The sequence below is a fragment of the Ovis canadensis genome, chromosome 13 (assembly GCF_042477335.2).
Source record: "Ovis canadensis isolate MfBH-ARS-UI-01 breed Bighorn chromosome 13, ARS-UI_OviCan_v2, whole genome shotgun sequence".
NCBI lineage: Eukaryota > Metazoa > Chordata > Mammalia > Artiodactyla > Bovidae > Ovis > Ovis canadensis.
In genome coordinates, this window is record NC_091257.1 from 69,989,935 (window position 1) to 70,008,285 (window position 18,351).

The 18,351-nt window shown below is 57.3% G+C and overlaps 2 protein-coding genes across 2 annotated transcripts in view; one reads left to right on the forward strand and one right to left on the reverse strand.

Moving 5' to 3' along the window:
- LAMA5 (laminin subunit alpha 5) overlaps positions 1–5,580 on the forward strand; it is a 51,270-nt gene extending 45,690 nt beyond the window's left edge. The window contains exons 60-80 of the mRNA XM_069546790.1: positions 65–213; positions 291–461; positions 558–694; positions 778–931; positions 1,050–1,183; positions 1,258–1,420; positions 1,559–1,684; positions 1,777–1,925; positions 2,013–2,145; positions 2,226–2,372; positions 2,471–2,601; positions 2,713–2,877; positions 2,983–3,121; positions 3,212–3,357; positions 3,447–3,639; positions 3,726–3,890; positions 3,994–4,156; positions 4,275–4,408; positions 4,483–4,576; positions 4,789–4,908; positions 5,045–5,580. Coding sequence (XP_069402891.1) covers positions 65–213; positions 291–461; positions 558–694; positions 778–931; positions 1,050–1,183; positions 1,258–1,420; positions 1,559–1,684; positions 1,777–1,925; positions 2,013–2,145; positions 2,226–2,372; positions 2,471–2,601; positions 2,713–2,877; positions 2,983–3,121; positions 3,212–3,357; positions 3,447–3,639; positions 3,726–3,890; positions 3,994–4,156; positions 4,275–4,408; positions 4,483–4,576; positions 4,789–4,908; positions 5,045–5,172 — 3,041 coding nt within the window. The 3' untranslated portion in view covers positions 5,173–5,580. The remainder of the gene's footprint in view (positions 1–64; positions 214–290; positions 462–557; positions 695–777; positions 932–1,049; positions 1,184–1,257; positions 1,421–1,558; positions 1,685–1,776; positions 1,926–2,012; positions 2,146–2,225; positions 2,373–2,470; positions 2,602–2,712; positions 2,878–2,982; positions 3,122–3,211; positions 3,358–3,446; positions 3,640–3,725; positions 3,891–3,993; positions 4,157–4,274; positions 4,409–4,482; positions 4,577–4,788; positions 4,909–5,044) is intronic.
- A 157-nt stretch (positions 5,581–5,737) lies between these two features.
- Positions 5,738–11,552, reverse strand: ADRM1 (ADRM1 26S proteasome ubiquitin receptor). Its single transcript, XM_069546791.1, has 10 exons — positions 11,342–11,552; positions 10,411–10,624; positions 9,645–9,761; positions 8,253–8,376; positions 7,827–7,913; positions 7,185–7,266; positions 6,725–6,957; positions 6,422–6,579; positions 6,173–6,275; positions 5,738–5,969 (listed from the first exon to the last, which is right to left on the reverse strand). Exons 2-10 carry the CDS (start codon positions 10,621–10,623, stop codon positions 5,863–5,865), a joined length of 1,224 nt encoding a protein of 407 aa, XP_069402892.1. The 5' UTR covers position 10,624; positions 11,342–11,552; the 3' UTR covers positions 5,738–5,862.
- Positions 11,553–18,351: the final 6,799 nt, after the last annotated feature.

The window sequence follows — 18,351 nt, forward strand, 5'->3', positions numbered from 1 at the left end:
GGGTGGGCCAGGGTGGGCAGGCCAGGCACGCAGGACCTCCTTCCCCTCTGTTCCCTGCCTGCAGTGTCCACCCTGGAAAAGACGCTGCCACAGCTGCTGGCCAAGCTGAACCTCCTGCAGGACCGCGGGGTACACAACGCCAGCCTGGCTCTGTCAGCCAGTATCAGCCGTGTGCGGGAACTCATTGCCCAGGCCCGTGGTGCAGCCAGCAAGGTGGGTGCGAGTGCCAGGGCCAGGTGAGCATCTGGGAGACCAGGAGGCGGACACTGACAGGCCGTGTGTCGCCACAGGTCAAGGTGCCCATGAAGTTCAACGGGAGCTCAGGGGTGCAGCTGCGCACCCCTCGGGACCTCACCAACCTCGCCTCCTACACTGCCCTCAAGTTCTACCTGCAGAGCCCAGAGCCCACAGCTGGCCAGGTCACGGGGGACCAGTTTGTGCTGTACATGGGCGGCCGCCAGGTAGCAGGCAGGCCCTGCGGGCTGGGTGGAGCTGGGCCCCAGGCTGGCGCAGGTGGGGTGCCTGAGGCCCTGCCCCACTGGTCTCCTGTCCCCCAGGCCGCTGGAGACTACCTGGGTGTGGCTTTGCGGGGCCAGAGGGTACACTGGGTGTACCGCCTTGGTGGGGCAGGGCCTGCGACCCTCAGCATCGACGAGGACATTGGGGAGCAGTTCGCAGCCATCAGCATTGACAGGTAGGACGCCCAGTCCCCACAGCACTCCGCCACCTCCGAGTGTGGCCACGTGTCCACACCTCACCTCCCACCTCTGCCCTCAGGATCCTCCAGTTCGGCCGCATGTCTGTCACGGTGGAGAATCGGATGGTCCAAGAGACCAAGGGCGACACGGTGGCCCCTGGGGCTGAGGGGCTGCTCAATGTCCAGCCGGACGATTTCGTCTTCTACGTGGGGGGCTACCCCAGCAACTTCACGGTGAGCCTGGCCGGCCTGGGTGCGCAAGCCACCCTGCCCACCTGTCCCATGAAGTCCTACTTAATGTCTGGCCCGAGCTCCCCCTGGGGTCTGCCCTGACCGCGCACTGTGCCCACAGCCCCCCGAACCCCTACGCTTCCCCGGCTACCGGGGCTGCATTGAACTGGACACACTCAACGAGGAGGTGGTCAGTCTCTACAACTTCGAGAAAACCTTCCAGCTGGACACAGCTGTGGACAAGCCTTGTGCCCGGTACGTGTGGTCTGAGCCGACCCTCACTTTGACTCTGCCCACCCTCAGCTGACCCTCCCACTTCTGACCGGCAGCTCCAAGTCGACCGGGGACCCATGGCTCACAGATGGCTCCTACCTGGACGGCTCTGGTTTTGCCCGCATCAGCATGGAGAGCCAGCTCAGCAACACCAAGCGCTTCGACCAGGAGCTACGGCTCGTGTCCTACAGCGGCATCATCTTCTTCCTGCAGTATCAGGCATGTCTGCTGTCCATGCCCCTATCCTACCCCCACCATCCACGCCACCCGCCTGCCAGCTGTCCATGCCCCTGCCTGCCTGCTGCCTGCGACGTCTCCCCTGCCCACCTGGCTGTGCTGACCCTCCCCTTTCCCCAGGACCAGTTCCTGTGCCTGGCTGTGCAAGAAGGCAAACTAGCGCTCCTCTATGATTTTGGCGCGGGCCTGAAGGAGGCCGACCCGCTGCAGCGACCTCCGCCACAGCTGACTGCAACCAGCAAGGCGGTAAGGCCAGGTCCAGAGGAGGCCCTGGGTGGGGAGGGACAGTGGGGGTCGCAGCTCCTCTGAAGGTGCCCACCTATGCTGGCGCCTCCCAGATCCAGCTGTTCCTGCTGGGGGGCAACCGGAAGCGCGTGCTGGTGCGCGTGGAGAGGACCACAGTGTTCAGCGTGGAGCAGGAGAATGTGTTGGAGCTGGCCGACGCCTACTACCTGGGAGGCGTGCCGCCCAGCCAACTGCCTGCCAGGTGAGCACTGGCCTGGGGTGGGGGTGGGGCGGTAGGGCCTGGGGAGGCCACCACTGCGGCTCATCCCATGGACACTGGTGCCTGCAGCCTGCGGCAGCTCTTCCCCTCTGGAGGCTCCGTGCGAGGCTGCATCAAGGGCATCAAGGCCCTGGGCAAGTACGTGGATCTCAAGAGGCTGAACACCACAGGCATCAGCGCCGGCTGCACCACTGACCTGCTGGTGAGCCCCCTCCCGCCCCCGGCCGCGTGCATGCCCTTTCCGGCTGCCACCGCAGGCCCTCACGGTCGCCCTGCCCACAGGTGGGACGGGCCATGACTTTCCACGGCCACGGCTTCCTGCGCCTGGCACTCCCCAGCGATGCCGTGCCCCTCACGGGTGACGTCTACTCTGGCTTTGGCTTCCGCAGCAGCCAGGACAGCGCTCTGCTCTTCCAACGAGAGTCCCCGGTGCGTCTGCCCCACCTCCAGGGCACCAGGGTGGGGGCGTGTGGCCAGAGGGAGTCTGGGCCCCCAGCCTGGCTCACTGACCCAGCCGTGCTCCGTAGGGTGGGCCATGCGAGGTGACCCTGCAGCAGGGTCATGTGACCCTTCGGCTGGCCAGGACTGAGCTGAAGACACAAGAACGTTTTGATGATGGGGCCCCCCACTACGTCACTTTCTACAGCAACAGCACAGGGTGAGCCTGGCTTACCTGGCCTCTTTAGGGAGGGGGTGCAGAGCTGAGGGTTTAGGGACAATACTCTGCGGGTTGGGCGGCAGGGCGGGGAAATACCACTCTCCCCACCAGGGTCTGGCTCTACGTGGACGACCAGCTTCAGGAGATGAAGCCCTACCGGGGGCCACGGCCCCAGCCTCAGCCCGAGGGACCCCCTCAGCTCCTCCTCGGGGGCTCGCCCAAGTCCAGTGACATTCGTAACTTCAGTGGCTGCATCAGCAATGTTTTTGTGCTGCGGTGAGTGGAGTGGGCATGGGGCTGGGGGGGGGGGGGGCAGTGTTTGCTGGCAAGAACCTGCTGACTTGGCCCCAGCCACTGACCTGCACCCCTCACCCTCTGCAGGCTCCTGGGGCCTCAGCGCGTGTTTGACCTGCAGGAGAACCTGGGCAGCTTCAACGTGAGCTCAGGCTGCGCCCCAGCCCCTCACACCCAGCTCCTGGAGCAGGTCCCGCAAGGGCTGCGGGCCGCCGTGTCTCGGAAGGTAGGGTACAGGAGGGGTGTGGGCGGCGGGGCTGGGGTAGGCAGAAAGCCACCTCCTCATGTTCCTGCACCCCCATCCGACTCCCCCTAGGCTGCCCGCCGAAGCCGGCAGCCTGCCCAGGACTCTGCCTGCTTGCCACCTGGGTCCCTCAGGACCATCCAAGACGCCTACCAGTTTGGGGGTCCCCTGACCAGTTACTTGGAGTTTGCACATGTTCCAGCCTCCCCCAGTGACTGGTAAGCCTGGGTGGGGACCAGGGTTGGGGGTGCCACGGTGCGGTGGAGGTAGGTAGGGCACAAGGCTGATGCCCGTGCTTGGCTTCCAGGTCACAGCTCTCCATGCTCGTCCGCCCACATGCCCCCCGAGGGCTCCTGCTCCTTGCTGTCCCCCAGGCAGCCAGCAGCCCCTCCCTAGTTCTCTTCCTGAACCACAGACGTTTTGTAGCTCAGACCGAAGGCCCTGGGCCCCAGCTCCGAGTCCAGAGCCGCCAGCGTTCACGCACTGGCCAGTGGCATACGGTGAGGGACTGGGAGAGGGGACACGGGGCGGGAGGTAGGGGGGCATCTGGGAACTCCCACCCTGATGTGCCTCTCTCCACCCCCAGGTGTCCGTGCGCTGGGAGAAAAGTCGGATCCAGCTGGTGACAGACAGGGTCTGGGCCCAGAGCCAGGAGGGGCCAGGCTGGCAGCACCAGGGACAGCAGGGCCCCCAGCCACACACGCTCTTTGTGGGGGGCCTTCCTGCTGGCAGCCACAGCCCCAGGCTCCCAGTGAGCACCACCTCGCCCAGCCTCCCACCCCTCCCCAGCCAGATGCTATCCATCTTCCTAGCACCCCAAGGGCCTGACCCCAGCTCACTCTCTGTTCCCACAGGTGGCCATCAGCAGCCCTGGGTTCAGGGGTTGTGTGAAGAGGCTGAGGCTGGATGGGCGGCTCCTGGGGTCCCCCACGCGGATGGTGGGGGTCACACCCTGCTTCTCAGGGCCCCTGGAGAAGGGCCTGTTCTTCACAGGCAGCGGGGGAGCCGTCACTCTAGGTCTGTCCCTGATTGGTGCCCTCTCAGTCCTCTTGGGGTGGCCAGGGGGCAGAATAGTGACACCAGAAAGGGTGGGGCCTGGGACCGAAGCTCTCCCCCTCACGGCCCCTCCTTGCAGACACCCTGGGGGCCACACTGCCCGACGTGGCCCTGGAGCTGGAGGTACGGCCCCAGACAGCCACCGGCCTAGTTTTCCACTTGGGCCAGGGCCAGACGCCCCCATACCTAGAGCTGCAGGTGCTGGGGAAGCAGGTAAGACAGGTGTGAGCCGCAGCCTCAGGGTGGGATCGGGGCTGGCAGGGCCCTCCTGACTTCTCCCACCCTAGGTCCTGCTGTGGGCAAACGACGGCGCTGGTGAGTTCTCCACGCTGGTAACACGCCCCGCAGCACTGTGTGATGGGCGCTGGCACCGACTGGCAGGTGAGCCGGGGCCTCTCCCAGTGGGAGGTTGGAGACACTCCTGACCCCCACCTGCTGCAGAGTCAAGCCTGGAGGGACTCGGCAGGGGTCAGCCGCAGGCCCCCAGCGGGGAGGGTGGCAGGGATTTAAAGCCAAAGAAATAGGGTGAATACCCCTGGCCCTGTGGCTGGCAAGATCCTCCTGGCCTGGTCACAAGGAAGCTGTGCTTGCAGTGACCAAAGGCGGGAACGTGCTCCGGCTGGAGGTGGACCAGCAGAGCAACCACACCCTGGGCCCGGCGCCGGCCACCTGGGCCAACACCCTGGTGCCACTACATCTTGGGGGCCTGCCGGGTGAGTGCGGCCTCGGCCTGGGGGCAGGGAATGAGGAAGGCTGCCCTGGGCACCAGGCGCTGAGGTTGAGAGCGGGGAGCCCAGGCCTGATGAGACACGAGCCTCTGCTCCAACCAGGCCCTGTCCCTTCCCTCAGAACCCTGGAAACGGCCTCCCTACAACGGCTGCGTGCGGAATCTGGTGCTGAACCAGGTGTCAGTCACCTGGCCTCGAACTGCGGGCGTGCAGGGGGCAGTGGGGGCCAGCGGCTGCCCAGCCACGTAGCACAGCCACCCCCGGAACCCCAGCTGACAGCTCCAGCAGCCGCACGAGGGGGTCTTCTGGAGTCAACAGGCGGTCTGCCTCATCAGGCAGGGTCTTGTCCCCCAGAACCCTCAGCCCCTCCACCCAGCGTGCAGACACCACCACCCTCAGCTGGCTTCTTAGATGAAGTCTGTATTTATCTAGACTCCAGATTCTATGGGTAATAAAGTCTTATTTCTGGGAGTGGTTTTAAGTTATGTCTGACTTCCTAAAGGAAAGGGTAAATAACACTGTAAAATGGGGGTTTGTATTTTTTACCTTTCAATTTAATTATGAAATTTCCCTTCCACCAATATTCAATAATAGGAAAGCTATAAATCACTGGCCCCCCTGCTTCTTGAAACAAAGATTAAAAAGTAACTTGTGTAACTGAGTGTCGACTTTAAATGTAGAAAAAGAAAAGCAGCCCAGCGGGTCTGGAGGCCCGAGCCCAGCACGACTGTCCCTCTGAGTCGGAACGCAGGCCCAGAGGAGCTTCTTGCACCCAACTCCCGTCAGCCCACCCTGGCACGCAGACAATCCAGAGTTGGCAGATAAAAGAAAAGACTTTTACTGATTAGCACGTTGGGGCAGAGGTGAGAGGGTGTGATCACAAACGCCACTACTGAGGCCAAATGACCTGGGGGTTGAGCCCTCGTGGCTGCAGGCAGCCTAATCCAGGCTCATGTCCTCTTCTTCGTCCTTCTTGTCCTTCCCATCACCCTCCTGCTGCTCGGGGCTGGCGCTATTCTGCATGGCTTTGGCAAATGCTTCCACGTCTAAAACGCATTAAAAAGCCTGACGTGACCTTTCCAGCCCCGGGCCCAGCACTGCTGACCGGGGGACGGGAGGTGAAAGCTAGACAGAGGCCAGGGTCATCGGACTAGGCATCCTCTGCACATGGGGGAAGCCTTTCTTTTCAACTACAAGACGACAATCTCTGCCTCACCTGTGGCTGAGGGGTGGGGGCGCAGGTACTTACCACCCTTGTTGGCGGCCTCCACAGCCTCCGCGGGCAGCCCAAACTGGCACATGAGGGGGCCCAGCTGCCCTGAGGCCAAGGCCGCACTGAACATGCCGAGGGCCTGTGGGAAGAGCCAGGCACCTGAGTCCATGAGAGCGCTGAAGGGGACCTCAGGAACCAAGATGCTTGATGCCAGGGGCTGTGCTGCAGGCAGGCCAGTGTCCCCTACACCAAGCTTCCCGCAGGACACCTGGGCCATGTGTCTACCTGCTGGAACTGGGGTGAGGTCAGCGTGTTCTGGATCTCCTCCGCAGTCTGCGGCAGGGACTCCCCTGATGGCAGGTAGGGCAGCAGGCGCTCCTGGACATCCGCGTTGGCAAGGATGGGGGCCATGATCTCAGGTGTCAGCACACTGGCCAGGTCAACTAGGGCACAAGCAGTGGCCGTCAGCGGCTGGAGGCCAGCCAGGATGCCCATGAGGGAGGACAGTGACACTCAGATGTGGAACTTCCAGGCGTGGTGTGGTGAGGTGAGGTGAGGCGAGAGGCAGGGGCGGAGGCTCAGTGTTACCTTGTTGGCCGCCTCCTGGCCCAGCCGGCACACTCATGGTGGCCAGGATGCTCTGCAGGTCGCTGAGCTGGATGGGCTGGGCGGGGCTGGCTGCTGTGCTGGCTCCATCACCTGAGCTGGGTGCAGGGCTCGGGCTGGTCGCTGAGGCAGCTGCTGGAGCGGAAGGGGCTGGGGTGGCGCGAGTGGAGGAGGTGGTGGAGGACGGGGTAACCGCTGCTGACTGGCTCCGGGAGCTGGGGAGAGCGAGGGAACACTGGAGGGCGACATGCCCACAAACGTACCACAACACATCTATCCTGCCCCAGACCTCCTTGCGCTGCCAGGTCTCTGGGAGAAGTCTGAACCATGAAAAGGACAGAGCCTCCCCAGGTGCCTACTCTGTCCTTCAGCATCTCCTACGTCCAGCCTCTGTGAAGGAGGCAACACCTGGTGAAACCAGAGAGCCAGGGGTGAGGCTCACCTGGATGAAGAGCTGCTTGCCGGAGGCCCTCCGCTCCCCAGTAAGCTGGCCAGGCCCGGCCCGGTCAGGGCCCCCAGGCCACCTGCAAGGAGCAAGGACACGCAGTTCAACACTCACACCTGGCTGGAGGCCCCCTCCCCCACCACAGAGCAGACCCACCCAGCACTACAGCCCAGGGACAAGCAGGGGAAGGAGCAGAGAGAGCCTGTCTGCGGGGGCCCAGGGCCGGACTCCTCAGGCGTGTTCTGGCAGCTTAACCCACTAAATCTATCACTTCTCCATCCCATGACACTACCAACGCACACTCCCTGGTTCAAGGACAGAGTCCAAATTCAGTACAAAGTAACAAGCATTTCCCCAACAGACAAGCCAACCTGGGAGACCAGGGGGCCCAGGCAGGATCCCTGTAGCACATTCTTAGGCCCTGCTCCTCAGCCAGCTGTGCTCCCCTGAAGTATGGAATTGTGTCCTCCCTGGGGGCCCTGGAAGGCCTTGCCTGCCTGGTGCCAGGTCAATCCCTAAGGCAAACCAGGTCCCTGCCCAGGGAAGCCAGCACACAGACATGGCTCAGACAGAGCTGACTAGAAGCTGCAAGCTGCCCGACTCTGTTACTAAGAGGCTCCCAAGCCCGCGGCGTGTTACCCAGTCCTCCGAGGCCGGCGGGTCCGATGAGCTGCATGAGCTGGCTGTGGCTCATATTCCCCAGCAGGCTCTGCAGGCCACCCTCCCCTGCAGGACAGAAAGTGCTCAGATCGGGGCTGCGGTGGCCAGGGGCCTCCAGCTGGGTCTGCCCCCACCCCTCTGCCGCCACCAGGGTTCTGGGGGTGGCCCCCATCTCAGCTGCCCCTGAGCTGTGCGCTGAGTGTCTCCTGCCAGGAGCCAGCACAATAGGGTTCACAGATGGGTCACCAACTGAAGACAGGAGCAAGGACCAACTCCTGAACCGCCCCAGGGGGCTCCTAACCTGGATCCTCCACCTCCACTTAGCCACCGGCCCACACCACCCAGGGTCCACGTCAGCGGAAACCGACTCCAACCTCACAGCACATCCGGGAAGGTGACCATTACCGCCCAGCGCAGACAGCTCGTGGCCTCCGCTCCCACTCGCCCCCAGGGCTCCGGGCATCGGTGGGTTGTTCAGATATTCGTTGACTTTCCGGCAGTGCTCCTCATCCTGGTCCGTCTTGGGCTCCTGCAGGGAGGACACAGCAACAGGCACAACTGAGCAGCTCACCCATCTTACAGGGAGGAGACTGACGCTCTAGGAGCACTTGGCACACAAGTAACCCTATCTTCCAGGATGAGGCTCTTAGTGTGACTGTCTGAAACCACAAATCCCAGATGTCCCTGGTGGTCCAGTGGTTAGGACTTCACCTTCCACTGCAGGGAGTGAGGGTTCAAGCCCTAGTCAGGAACCTAAGATCCCACATGCCTCAGGGCCAAAAAAACAAAATATAAAACAGGAAGCAATATTGTAACAAATTCAATAAAGACTTTTAAAATGGTTGTCAAACTTTTTTTTAAATTAATTTATTTTTTACTGAAGGATAATTGCTTTACAGAGTTTTGCTGTTTTCTATCAAACCCCAAGTCAAAGTTTGTTTGTTTGTTTTTTTAAATAAAACCTCAAATCCTTCAATGCATGTAATGCTGTAAAATAACCGTTATCACACCACTGTCACCAACCAGCCCTGGCCTGCAGCCCTCCAGAGTTAGCTGGGTGCTGACGATGAGCACTTGGACATGCAGGGGGTCATCAGGCAGCATCCCCCTGAGGGCACCCCCAGAACTTCGAGACAGAGCACCCATGACGGGTGCACTGCCATCCAGAGAAGCTTCCAGCCTGGGCTTATGACCCTGGAGGGGGCACTGGGAGACCAGCAAACCACAGGCAGAGATGGGGCCCAGCCCAGAAATCACTCCTGTAAGTGACCCAGGGATTTGCAGCCTCGAAAAGGCCCCCAAAGCCAAGCTACACACTCTGTACTCTGGCAGAGCCCGCTACAACAACCCCCACCCCACACACGGTGACACTCTTGAATCTTTTGGTTCCATGGCAAGCAGGGTCAGCACCAGCTGGTAACTGAAAGCAAATTCTACCATTAGAACAGCTAATTCTGATAAGCTGGCACTTTTCAAAAATTGTGTTTGAAAATAAAGTAACATAGGTCAATCAAACAACAGTATTTTCTGGGTACCTACTATATGCTAAGCATTGAGCCTGGGTCTCCTGCATTGCAGGCAGATTCTTTAGCGCCTGTGCTACCAGGCAAATCCTTTATTTTATACACTGAATAGAATTAGAAAACAGACCTAATTACTGCCTTCGTGGAATACGACTTGTATATGAAGGGGTTTTGGGGAAAAAAACCCCACAGAAACCCAAAGGCCCCATGAGCAAATTTCTAACCTAATTTTATGACAAGATTTTAAGAGAAAAAGTAAACAAAACCTGCATACCTGCATCCAGAAGAAGAGTCGTTTGGACCCTGCCTTAAACTTGAGCACGTAGACCCTCCCGCTGGGGCACTGTGGCACGCGCTTGAACTCACAGTCATCGGGGAAGATGATCAGATCCTAAAGAGAGGCACTGCTGGGCCCCAGGACGTCCAGAAACACAGGCCAGGCCAGGGCCTGGGGCTGTGTGACGGGCTGGGCAGAGGCCCCGGGACACAGAGACCAAGCCTCTCACCAGCAGGGTCTGTGCAGGGCAGACAAACGAGGGTCACAGGCACCCCAGGAAGGTCGTGAGGGCCAGGAGAGGGGCCCGGTACTGAACAGGGAAGGGGGGTTTCCGGCTCCTGGAGGATTTTTGATAGAGATGTTTTGGGAGCAACATTCCAAGATGAGCTAAAAAGTCAGCCCTGACCTGCTCCTGAACTTAACAAAAGAAGATACTGTCTGAATAAAATGACCGCTAAAGAAAGCTTTCTAGAGGGCTGTGATCAAGGTCAGGATTTTTACACGATTTCTCCAATTTTAGGCACCCGATCATCAGAGCTTTACACATACACCCGGTGACAGACGAGATGGACATAATCGTTAAGACCAGAAAGCCCATAAACAGATCTACATACCCCACCAACACACTCCCAAGTTGTCAACCAGTGGTTTCAAGCCCAGAGTGCGGTGTCCTACTGTGAAGACCACGCTGCCCTGACCGTTGGGGGGCGGCGGGGGGGCGGGGTAGGTGTCCTCAAGACAAGGTTCACTCCCAGACACTTACATCTTCCACGTTCCCCGATGTCCTGTCTTTCCAGCAAAAGTGAATGAGGGAGTCATCCGTCTGCTGAATGTACACAAGCCCTTTCCGTTTATCTGGGGTGACGGTAGTTCCTTTTAATGACATTTTTCCGGCCCGAAACTCCACCAAATACTTGTTGGAGGACCCACGGGAGCCTGGCACCAGGCTTGGAAACAGAGCTCCTGAAGTCGTCATCCTAAAAGAAGCACCACCGCGCAGGCCCGGTCACGACCGCGGACACCCTAACGTCCTCCTCCAATGCTGCGCTCGAAGAGCAGAAGGAAAGCGCTTCTCGCAGCCGGGCCAGGCCTCAGACGCCCGACACCTGCAGCCAACTCATTCCGGGGTGGGCCGGCCCACAGGGCCAGGTTCTCAGCTTCTGCTCCCGTTTCTCAAACCCCGAAATTTACCTGTGTATCTAAAGCGCATGGCAGCTGGGGACCCTCGTCAACACCACGTTCCGTACATTTTAAATAATCTATTAACCTGCGGCTCCGAAAGATTTAAAACCTCGAGCTGGGCAGACAGGCCGCTAACACGCTGGATGGCAAGCCAGAACTAGGCCTAACCCTCGCTGCTACCGGACACACGGCCGGTAAACTGCAGCGCGGCAGGTTCGCTTCCCTCAGAGAGAAAACCCGAGCGAGCACCTGGGGAAACGCGAGCCCGGCGGCCGGCGAGGACTTTGCGCGGGTGAACACCCACTCCCACCCGCAGGCCCCACCGCCCGGCACTCTCGGCTGCGGGCGCCGCGGGCCCGGGGCGGCGGCCGGGGTGCCCGAGAGCCCCAGTCCGCGCTTGCCCCCGGCCTCTGCAGCCCCAGCCGACCCGGCGCCAGCCCGGGGACCGCCGACGTCGCAGGCCCCGCCCCCGACCACCCCCATAACCGTCCCCGCCCCCGACGACCCCGCACCTGGCCCGCGCCGAGACTCCGCCGAGAGGCGCCGTCCGGGTTCGCTCTTCCTCCTCAGCGCCTGCCGGGCCCCGCCGGAAGACCCTGCTCGCCCCGCCCCGCCCGCCGCTCTCGCCGCTGATTGGGCTCCGTCAGGAGAGGGGCGGGCGCTAGTCTGCGGGCGATTGGCGAGGGCCGCCGCCCGTCTCGCCACCAGGCCCGCCCCCGCGCCGGCGGCTCTCTTCCGGAGGAAGCGCGGGCCGGGGACCCGCGGGCCAGAGCGGCCCCTATTGTTGCTGTGTCATAGGGGAGCGGCGGCGGCCCCTGGCGGCGACGCCGGGAACGGCGAAGCGGTCGCAGGCAGAGCGGCTGGCGTTGGATCTGGGACCGCGAACGGGGCGGGGGCACCTGCGGGGCGCGGGGCAAGGTGTCTCAGGTGTGCTGACCGTGCGGGACGCCAGGTTCCTAGACCTGGGGAAGTAGTTGCCGGCTAAGGGGAGGGGATGTCATAGGACGGCGGGGCCGTGCGGTGTCTTCGCATCCCTGGGGGAAGGTGACTGCAGCCCTGGACTCAGGTGCGTGGTCCCAGCGTCCTCCCGACGAGCGATGGTCTCCTGGGAGCCCGTGCGACTCACAACGCCGCTGCTCTGCGCCCCCAGACCCTCTTGAGAACTACCTTCCACCCTCCCTGTGCCCTGGGGGGTCCCCCAGCCCCCGCAACAGTGAAGGCGTGACTGTGTCACCATCCTCCCCGACCCCCTATAATCTGCCGACAAGGCTGCTCCTTCATTCCTTGTCTGGTGTGTAATGTGTAAAGTCTGAACCGAATGAAATCAGCTGTCCTGCACACACTGGAGGAGGGGAACGGAAGCGCTGCCCTCCCATTGCCTTTACTCCCCTTCACTTACACTTTGTAGTTTCTGCAGAGCAGCACACACCTGGAGCCCATGCTACAGATGATGTGTGACTCCCCAGGTTACAGTCAATGGGGTTGCAAGAGCAGGACACGACTTAGCTGGCCCCTACCACCAGCACCGCAGAGGAACCTGGTGGGCTACAGTGGTCCATGGGGTCTCACAAGAGCTTGCCACCACTTAGCAACTAAACCACCACCATCATCAATACGTAAAATCCATTTTAAAGCTTTTTTTTTTAAAGGTATAAAAGTGAAAACTATTCTTTTATTCAACACTGTTTTAAGATGTATCCATGTTGACACATGCAGGTCTAACCTAGTCTATCTTACCTCCTGTGTAACATTCTGATGGATAAAACACCACATGTTCTGTACCCACTGCTTTGTGATCTAAAGAGTCTCTCTCTCTTTTTTTTTTTTTTTTGGTTTGGAAAAATAGAGCTGGTTTTCATTTTAAAATATTTATGTTGATAAAAAATGTGTTTTTTAAATTAATATTTTAAAATTTCTAATATGGTAAATATCCATAGATAAAACCCATGTATGCAAAAGCTCTATGGGGATCCTTGATAGTTTTTGAGAGTCTAAAGAGTTCCAGAGACCAAAGTGATGGGAACAGAGACCCGTGAAGAAATTCAGTGGCCTGTGACTGGGGTCATGACATCCGCAGCAGTACCATCCCGCGCACTCTGTGAAACCAGGAAGAAGACAGTAAGAAAACCACCTGGCTTCCCTGAGAAGGGACTGGCAGGCAGGGGTCAGTGTCCAAAGTCTTGGGAAGTGCAAAAGCTGCCAGCAGAGGCCACAGGGAAAGCAACTTTCTAGAACCTGAAGACACTTCTGGGAAGTGACTACAGTGGGGCCTCCAATGAGTACTTCCTTATACCAAACCAAGGGAGCTTGTGTCCTGGGAGGCTCAAAAGAGAAAGCTTTATACACTTTCACTGGTTTCTGTGAAAAACCAGTAAGGAGACAAGCTACCGGCAGATGGCCATCGTGGAGGCCAGTCCACGTGCCCCCACCCCCCACCCCTGCCCCAGTATGGACTCTGTGAACTGGGCCCTGCAGCAGAAAAGCAAACCAGTCCCTCTCCCTGAGCCTCGGCACCCTCCCCCAGGTGAAAGGCAAGGGGTGCAGTGACTGTGGGCACAGGGAGGGTCGACAAGGAAGCTGGCAAAGAAGTGCCCGGACATCTCCTAAGGAGGGTGTACAGATGGCCTGATGTGCAGGAAAGGATGGTGGACAGCATTATTCATAAGGGAAATGCAAATTAAAACACATTAATTCGGTTCAGTTCAGTTCAGTCACTCAGCTGTGTCCGACTCTTTGCGACCCCATGAATCACAGCATGTCAGGCCTCCCTGTCCATCACCAACTCCTGGAGTTCACTCAGACTTACGTCCATCGAGTCAGTGATGCCATCCAGCCATCTCATCCTCGGTCGTCCCCTTCTCCTCATGCCCCCAGTCCCTCCCAGCATCAGAGTCTTTTCCAATGAGTCAACTCTTTGCATGAGGTGGCCAAAGTACTGGAGTTTCAGCTTCATTCCCTCCAAAGAGATCCCAGGGCTGATCTCCTTGCAGTCCAAGGGACTCTCAAGAGTCTTCTCCAATGCCACAGTTCAAAAGCATCAATTCTTCGACGCTCCACTTTCTTTACAGTCCAACTCTAACATCCATACATGACCACAGGAAAAACCATAGTCTTGACTAGATGGACTTTTGTCGGCAAAGTAATGTAGCTTTTCAATATGCTATCTAGGTTGGTCATAACTTTTCTTCCAAGGAGTAAGCGTCTTTTAATTTCATGGCTGCAGTCACCATCTGCAGTGATTTTGGAGCCCCCCCAAAATAAAGTCTGACACTGTTTCCACTGTTTCCCCATCTATTTCCCATGAAGTGATGGGAGCAGATGCCATGATCTTAATTTTCTGAATGTTGAGCTTTAAGCCAACTTTTTCACTCTCCACTTTCACTTTCATCAAGAGGCTTTTTAGTTCCTCTTCACTTTCTGCCATAAGGGTGGTGTCATCTGCATATCTGAGGTTATTGATATTTCTCCCGGCAATCTTGATTCCTTCTTGTGCTTCTTCCAGCCCAGCGTTTCTCATGATGTACTCTGCATATACGTTAAATAAGCAGGGTGACAATATACAGCCTTGACGTACTCCTTTTCCTGTTTGGACCCAGTCTGTTGTTCCATGTCCAGTTCTAACTATTGCTTCCTGACCTGCATATAGGTTTCTCAAGAGGCAGGTCAGGTGGTCTGGTATTCCCATCTCTTTCAGAATTTGTACAGTACTTGTCTTTTTTGTGACTGACTTTTGTCACTCAGCATAATGTCCTCGAGTTTCATCCATGTTGCAGCACGTGTCGGAATCCCCTTCCTAAGGCTGAGTAATCTTCCGCTGTAAGTATGTCTGCATCACGTTTTGCTTATGCGTTCATCAGGGCAGGAATGCTTGGGTTGTTTCCACGCCTCAGCTACTGCGAATAATGCTGTTGCGAACGTGACTTCCCAGGTGGAGGCTGTGGTAAAGATCCTGCCTCCCAATGCAGGAGACATAAGAGACCCTGGTTTCATCCCTGGGTAAGGACAATCCCCTGGAGAAGGGAATGGCAACCCATTCCCGCATTCTTGCCTGGGAAATCCCACGGACAGGCTGCAGGCTGCAGTCCATGGGGTCGCAAAGTGCTGGACACGACTAAAGTGATTAAGCACACATGAACATGACTGAACAAACATCCCTTCAAGGCCCTGCTTTCAGTTCTTTGGGGGTAAATACTCAGAATGGAATTGCTGGATCATATGGTAATTCTATCTTTAATTTTTTGAGGAACTGCCATACTGTTTGCCACAGTGGCTGCACCATTTCATTCCTACTAACAGTGCACAAATCTTCCTGTTTCTCCACATCCCTGCCCAAACTCGTTTTCTGTTTGTTTGTTTTTTTTAATACTGGCCATCCTAATGGGTGTGGTATCTCATTGTAGCTTTGTTTTTCATTTCTCCAGTGATTAGTGATGTTGAGCATGTTTTCATGTGCTTATTGGCCATCTGTTTATCTTCTTTGGAAAAATGTTTATTCAAGTCCTTGCCTATTTTTAAATCAGCTTTTTTTTGTTGTTATTGAGTTTTAGGAGGTCTCTGTATAGTCTAGATATTAATCTGTTATCAGATGTTTGATTTGCAAATATTTTCTCCCACTCTTCGGGTTGCCTTTTTACTCTGATGTTAATGTCTGAGGCACAAAATATGTTTAAATTTTCATGAAGCACAACTTGCTTATTTTTCTTCTCTTGTTGCCCGTGGCTTTGGTTTTATAGCCAAGAAATAACTGCCACATCCAAAGTTGTGAGCTTAGTGTTCTATCTTTTCTTCTAAGAATTTATTGTTTAGGTCTCACATTTAGACCTTTGATACATTCTAACTTTTGTAAATGGTGTGAGGTCAGGGTCAACTCCATTCTTTTGCATATGACGATCCAGTTTTTCCAGCACCATGTGTTGAAAAGACAGTCCCTCCTCTCTTGAACCTTGCTATTAAACTGTGTATGTTGATAGTGTTGATGGTTACAAGATGGAATGTCAACTGTACACAAGGGTATCACTGTGTGTCAAGGTTTGAATTCCACTTCTTCCACTCACCTGCTGTGAAGCCTCAGGCAAGCCCATCTCCCTGCACCCCCTCTTCCTCCTCAGTGGGTGGGACTGGATGGTAATTTGGGGGCTAGGCACCCAGGACAGGAGGCTCAGGCTATGGCAGGCCTGGGTGCTCTGTGGTCCCCATCGTCAGACATGTTGGCCATGGTCGAGGCCCCACCTCTATGTACGTGGGCATTCCCAGGGCAGGCCCGGAACTCTTGTGGATACTGGATAGCTCACCCTTCTGGAAAGCACACAGCCACTGGGCACCTAGAGCAGTGGTCGGGCACAGGGACCACCAAGTCAAGCTGGCTGACACTGTGTTCTGGGTATTTCATTGCTTCTGGCAATGGGCTCCAGCCCCCGGAGAACCCAGACCCCTTCCTCCATCTTACGTGCCCCTTAGCCCCCTCTTCACTGTAACAAGTGTTTTCTGAAACAATGTTTGCTGGGTCAGTCCTACAGGACTACAGTCCAAACGTTTGTCGCCTGGTCTCCAGGACACGTCCACAGCCAATTTAGAGTCCTTTCCAGAGAGGCCAGAGCAGCAGACAGTGAAGAAGTCTTCAGTCCAAAACAAATGTCAGCTGCCACCCTTTGCAACGAATCTCTATTCAAAACCAGGGTTTAACATCTATCTCCACTGACCTGTCCAGTCCTCCCCCTAAATCTGCGAATGACTGATTCCGTTTACATGGATGAACACTGACAGTTACTACATATTATAAAATTATGACAATAAAGCTACTTCATTACGTGTTTCTTGCCTGACCTTTTCCTGCTGCATGGATAGGATGAACTGTGCCTGCAGCGATGGAGGGAGGACCCTGTGTGTTGTCACCCTCTGCAGAGACCAGGGAGCCCTTTGCCAAGCCTCTGGTCCAGGACAGCCAGTTCAGAGAGGGAGAGGAACAGGGCCTCCAGGCAAAGGCTGACTGTCCAGGAAGCTTGTACCAGGAGATTTTGAAATGGTGTCTTCACTTTGTGAAACCCTTATGCTGAGAACACACAGGACAGTGAAGCCCAAAGATGACGAAGATTGAGGGAAAGGCCCCCTAGTGTCCTGCAGCAGGTTATAGGCCCTGCTGTCAAGGGACCTGATCTTCATGCCCACTTTGGACACAGGAAGGTCCTTCAGAACATGAAACCAGGTTCAGCAGGAACTTTCTGTTGACTGGACTCTCCTGTGGGGCCAACAGCTCCCCTCCGGCCACAAGGCTTCACTGAGCCGGCCCTCCCCTCCTGGCACAAGGGTCGACAGGATGCGGGAGCTATCCTCGCTTCTGATTTTTGAAAGATTGTTAGCATTGTAAATGGCAACCCACTCCAGAATTCTTGTCTGAAGAACCCCATGGACAGAGGAGCCTCGCAGACTCCTGCGTCCGTAGGGTCACAGTGTCAGACAGGACTGAAGTGACTTAACATTAGGATTGCAAATGATGTCTTCCTGGTGGATGCTCGAGGCGCACTTGTTTTCCTCCTGAAAGAAAGCCACCTGCTGCGGCAACCTGAGGGGCTGGGTGGCTGGAAGATTCTGGGCCTTTCTCTCATTCTGTTCTGATTTCCTGGCCTTGGAGCCTGAGAAGGATGGCGACACCTCTGACTGGACACCTCCACACTCACTGCAACAGGTGGTGAGCAGCATCAGCAAGGGCTGTCCAGACACCCAGAGGCCATCAGCGCTGGGCTAGGTGCTTCTCCCCGAGTGTCGAGCAGGAGGATCCTTTCAGAAGCCCCAGCATCATCTCTGGGGACAAGGTCTGAAAGGGAGATGCTGCTGAGAACACAGTCAGAGCTGATCCTCGGGGCCCTGCTGGTGCCATTGCCAGCTCCGTTTGCCTGGGGAGGCTGTGATGACACCTGGTCATGTGTGGCCAATGCCCTGTACAGACCTGTGAGCCTATGAAGGAGCAGAGGTCAGCCTGGCACCTTCGTTTTCCCCTCACAAAGCCACCACACCGTGGAGTGGAGGGGCCTTGCCTTCACGGAAGCCTGCAGTGGCCAAACACAAGCACTGCCTATGAGGGCTGGGCCCGCTTCTCTGATGCCTTCTTGTGACTGGGGGCCATGCCCAGTGAGAAGCCTGCCAGTGCTGGGGCGGCCCTGAACCTTGACCCCACCAGGGGGAGTAGCACCCCACCTGGAAGGGACCAGCCTGTGTGGCTCAGGGACCCAGACACTGCATTGGCCCCAGCCCTGGATGGCCTGTGAAGTCTGGTCAGCTCCAGTGTGCATGCCGCAGGTCCATCAGCCACCATGTCGTCTGAGTGGCCAGCTCCCCAGTGGCTCTCAGAACCGTTCAGTGAATCAACAGACACAGAACTGAACCTTCAGAGGGAGCAGAATCAAAGCCTGAAGGTCTTTGGATGAACTGGGCCCTACTTTTCATCCCACAAGGACATTCCAAGGTATAAGGTTGCTCTGAAAACCACCCAGGCCCTCCATCCAAGCCACGATCACACACTGGGGGC

Coding starts and splice junctions, on each gene's coding strand:
- ADRM1 (XM_069546791.1), bottom strand. CDS start 10,623: ATGACGACTTCAGGAGCTCTGTTTCCAAGCCTGGTGCCAGGCTCCCGT. Junction 9,762..10,410: donor CATCGGGGAACGTGGAAGAT/GTAAGTGTCTGG, acceptor GCCTCTCTTTAG/GATCTGATCATCTTCCCCGA. Junction 7,914..8,252: donor CGAGCTGTCTGCGCTGGGCG/GTAATGGTCACC, acceptor TCTGTCCTGCAG/GGGAGGGTGGCCTGCAGAGC.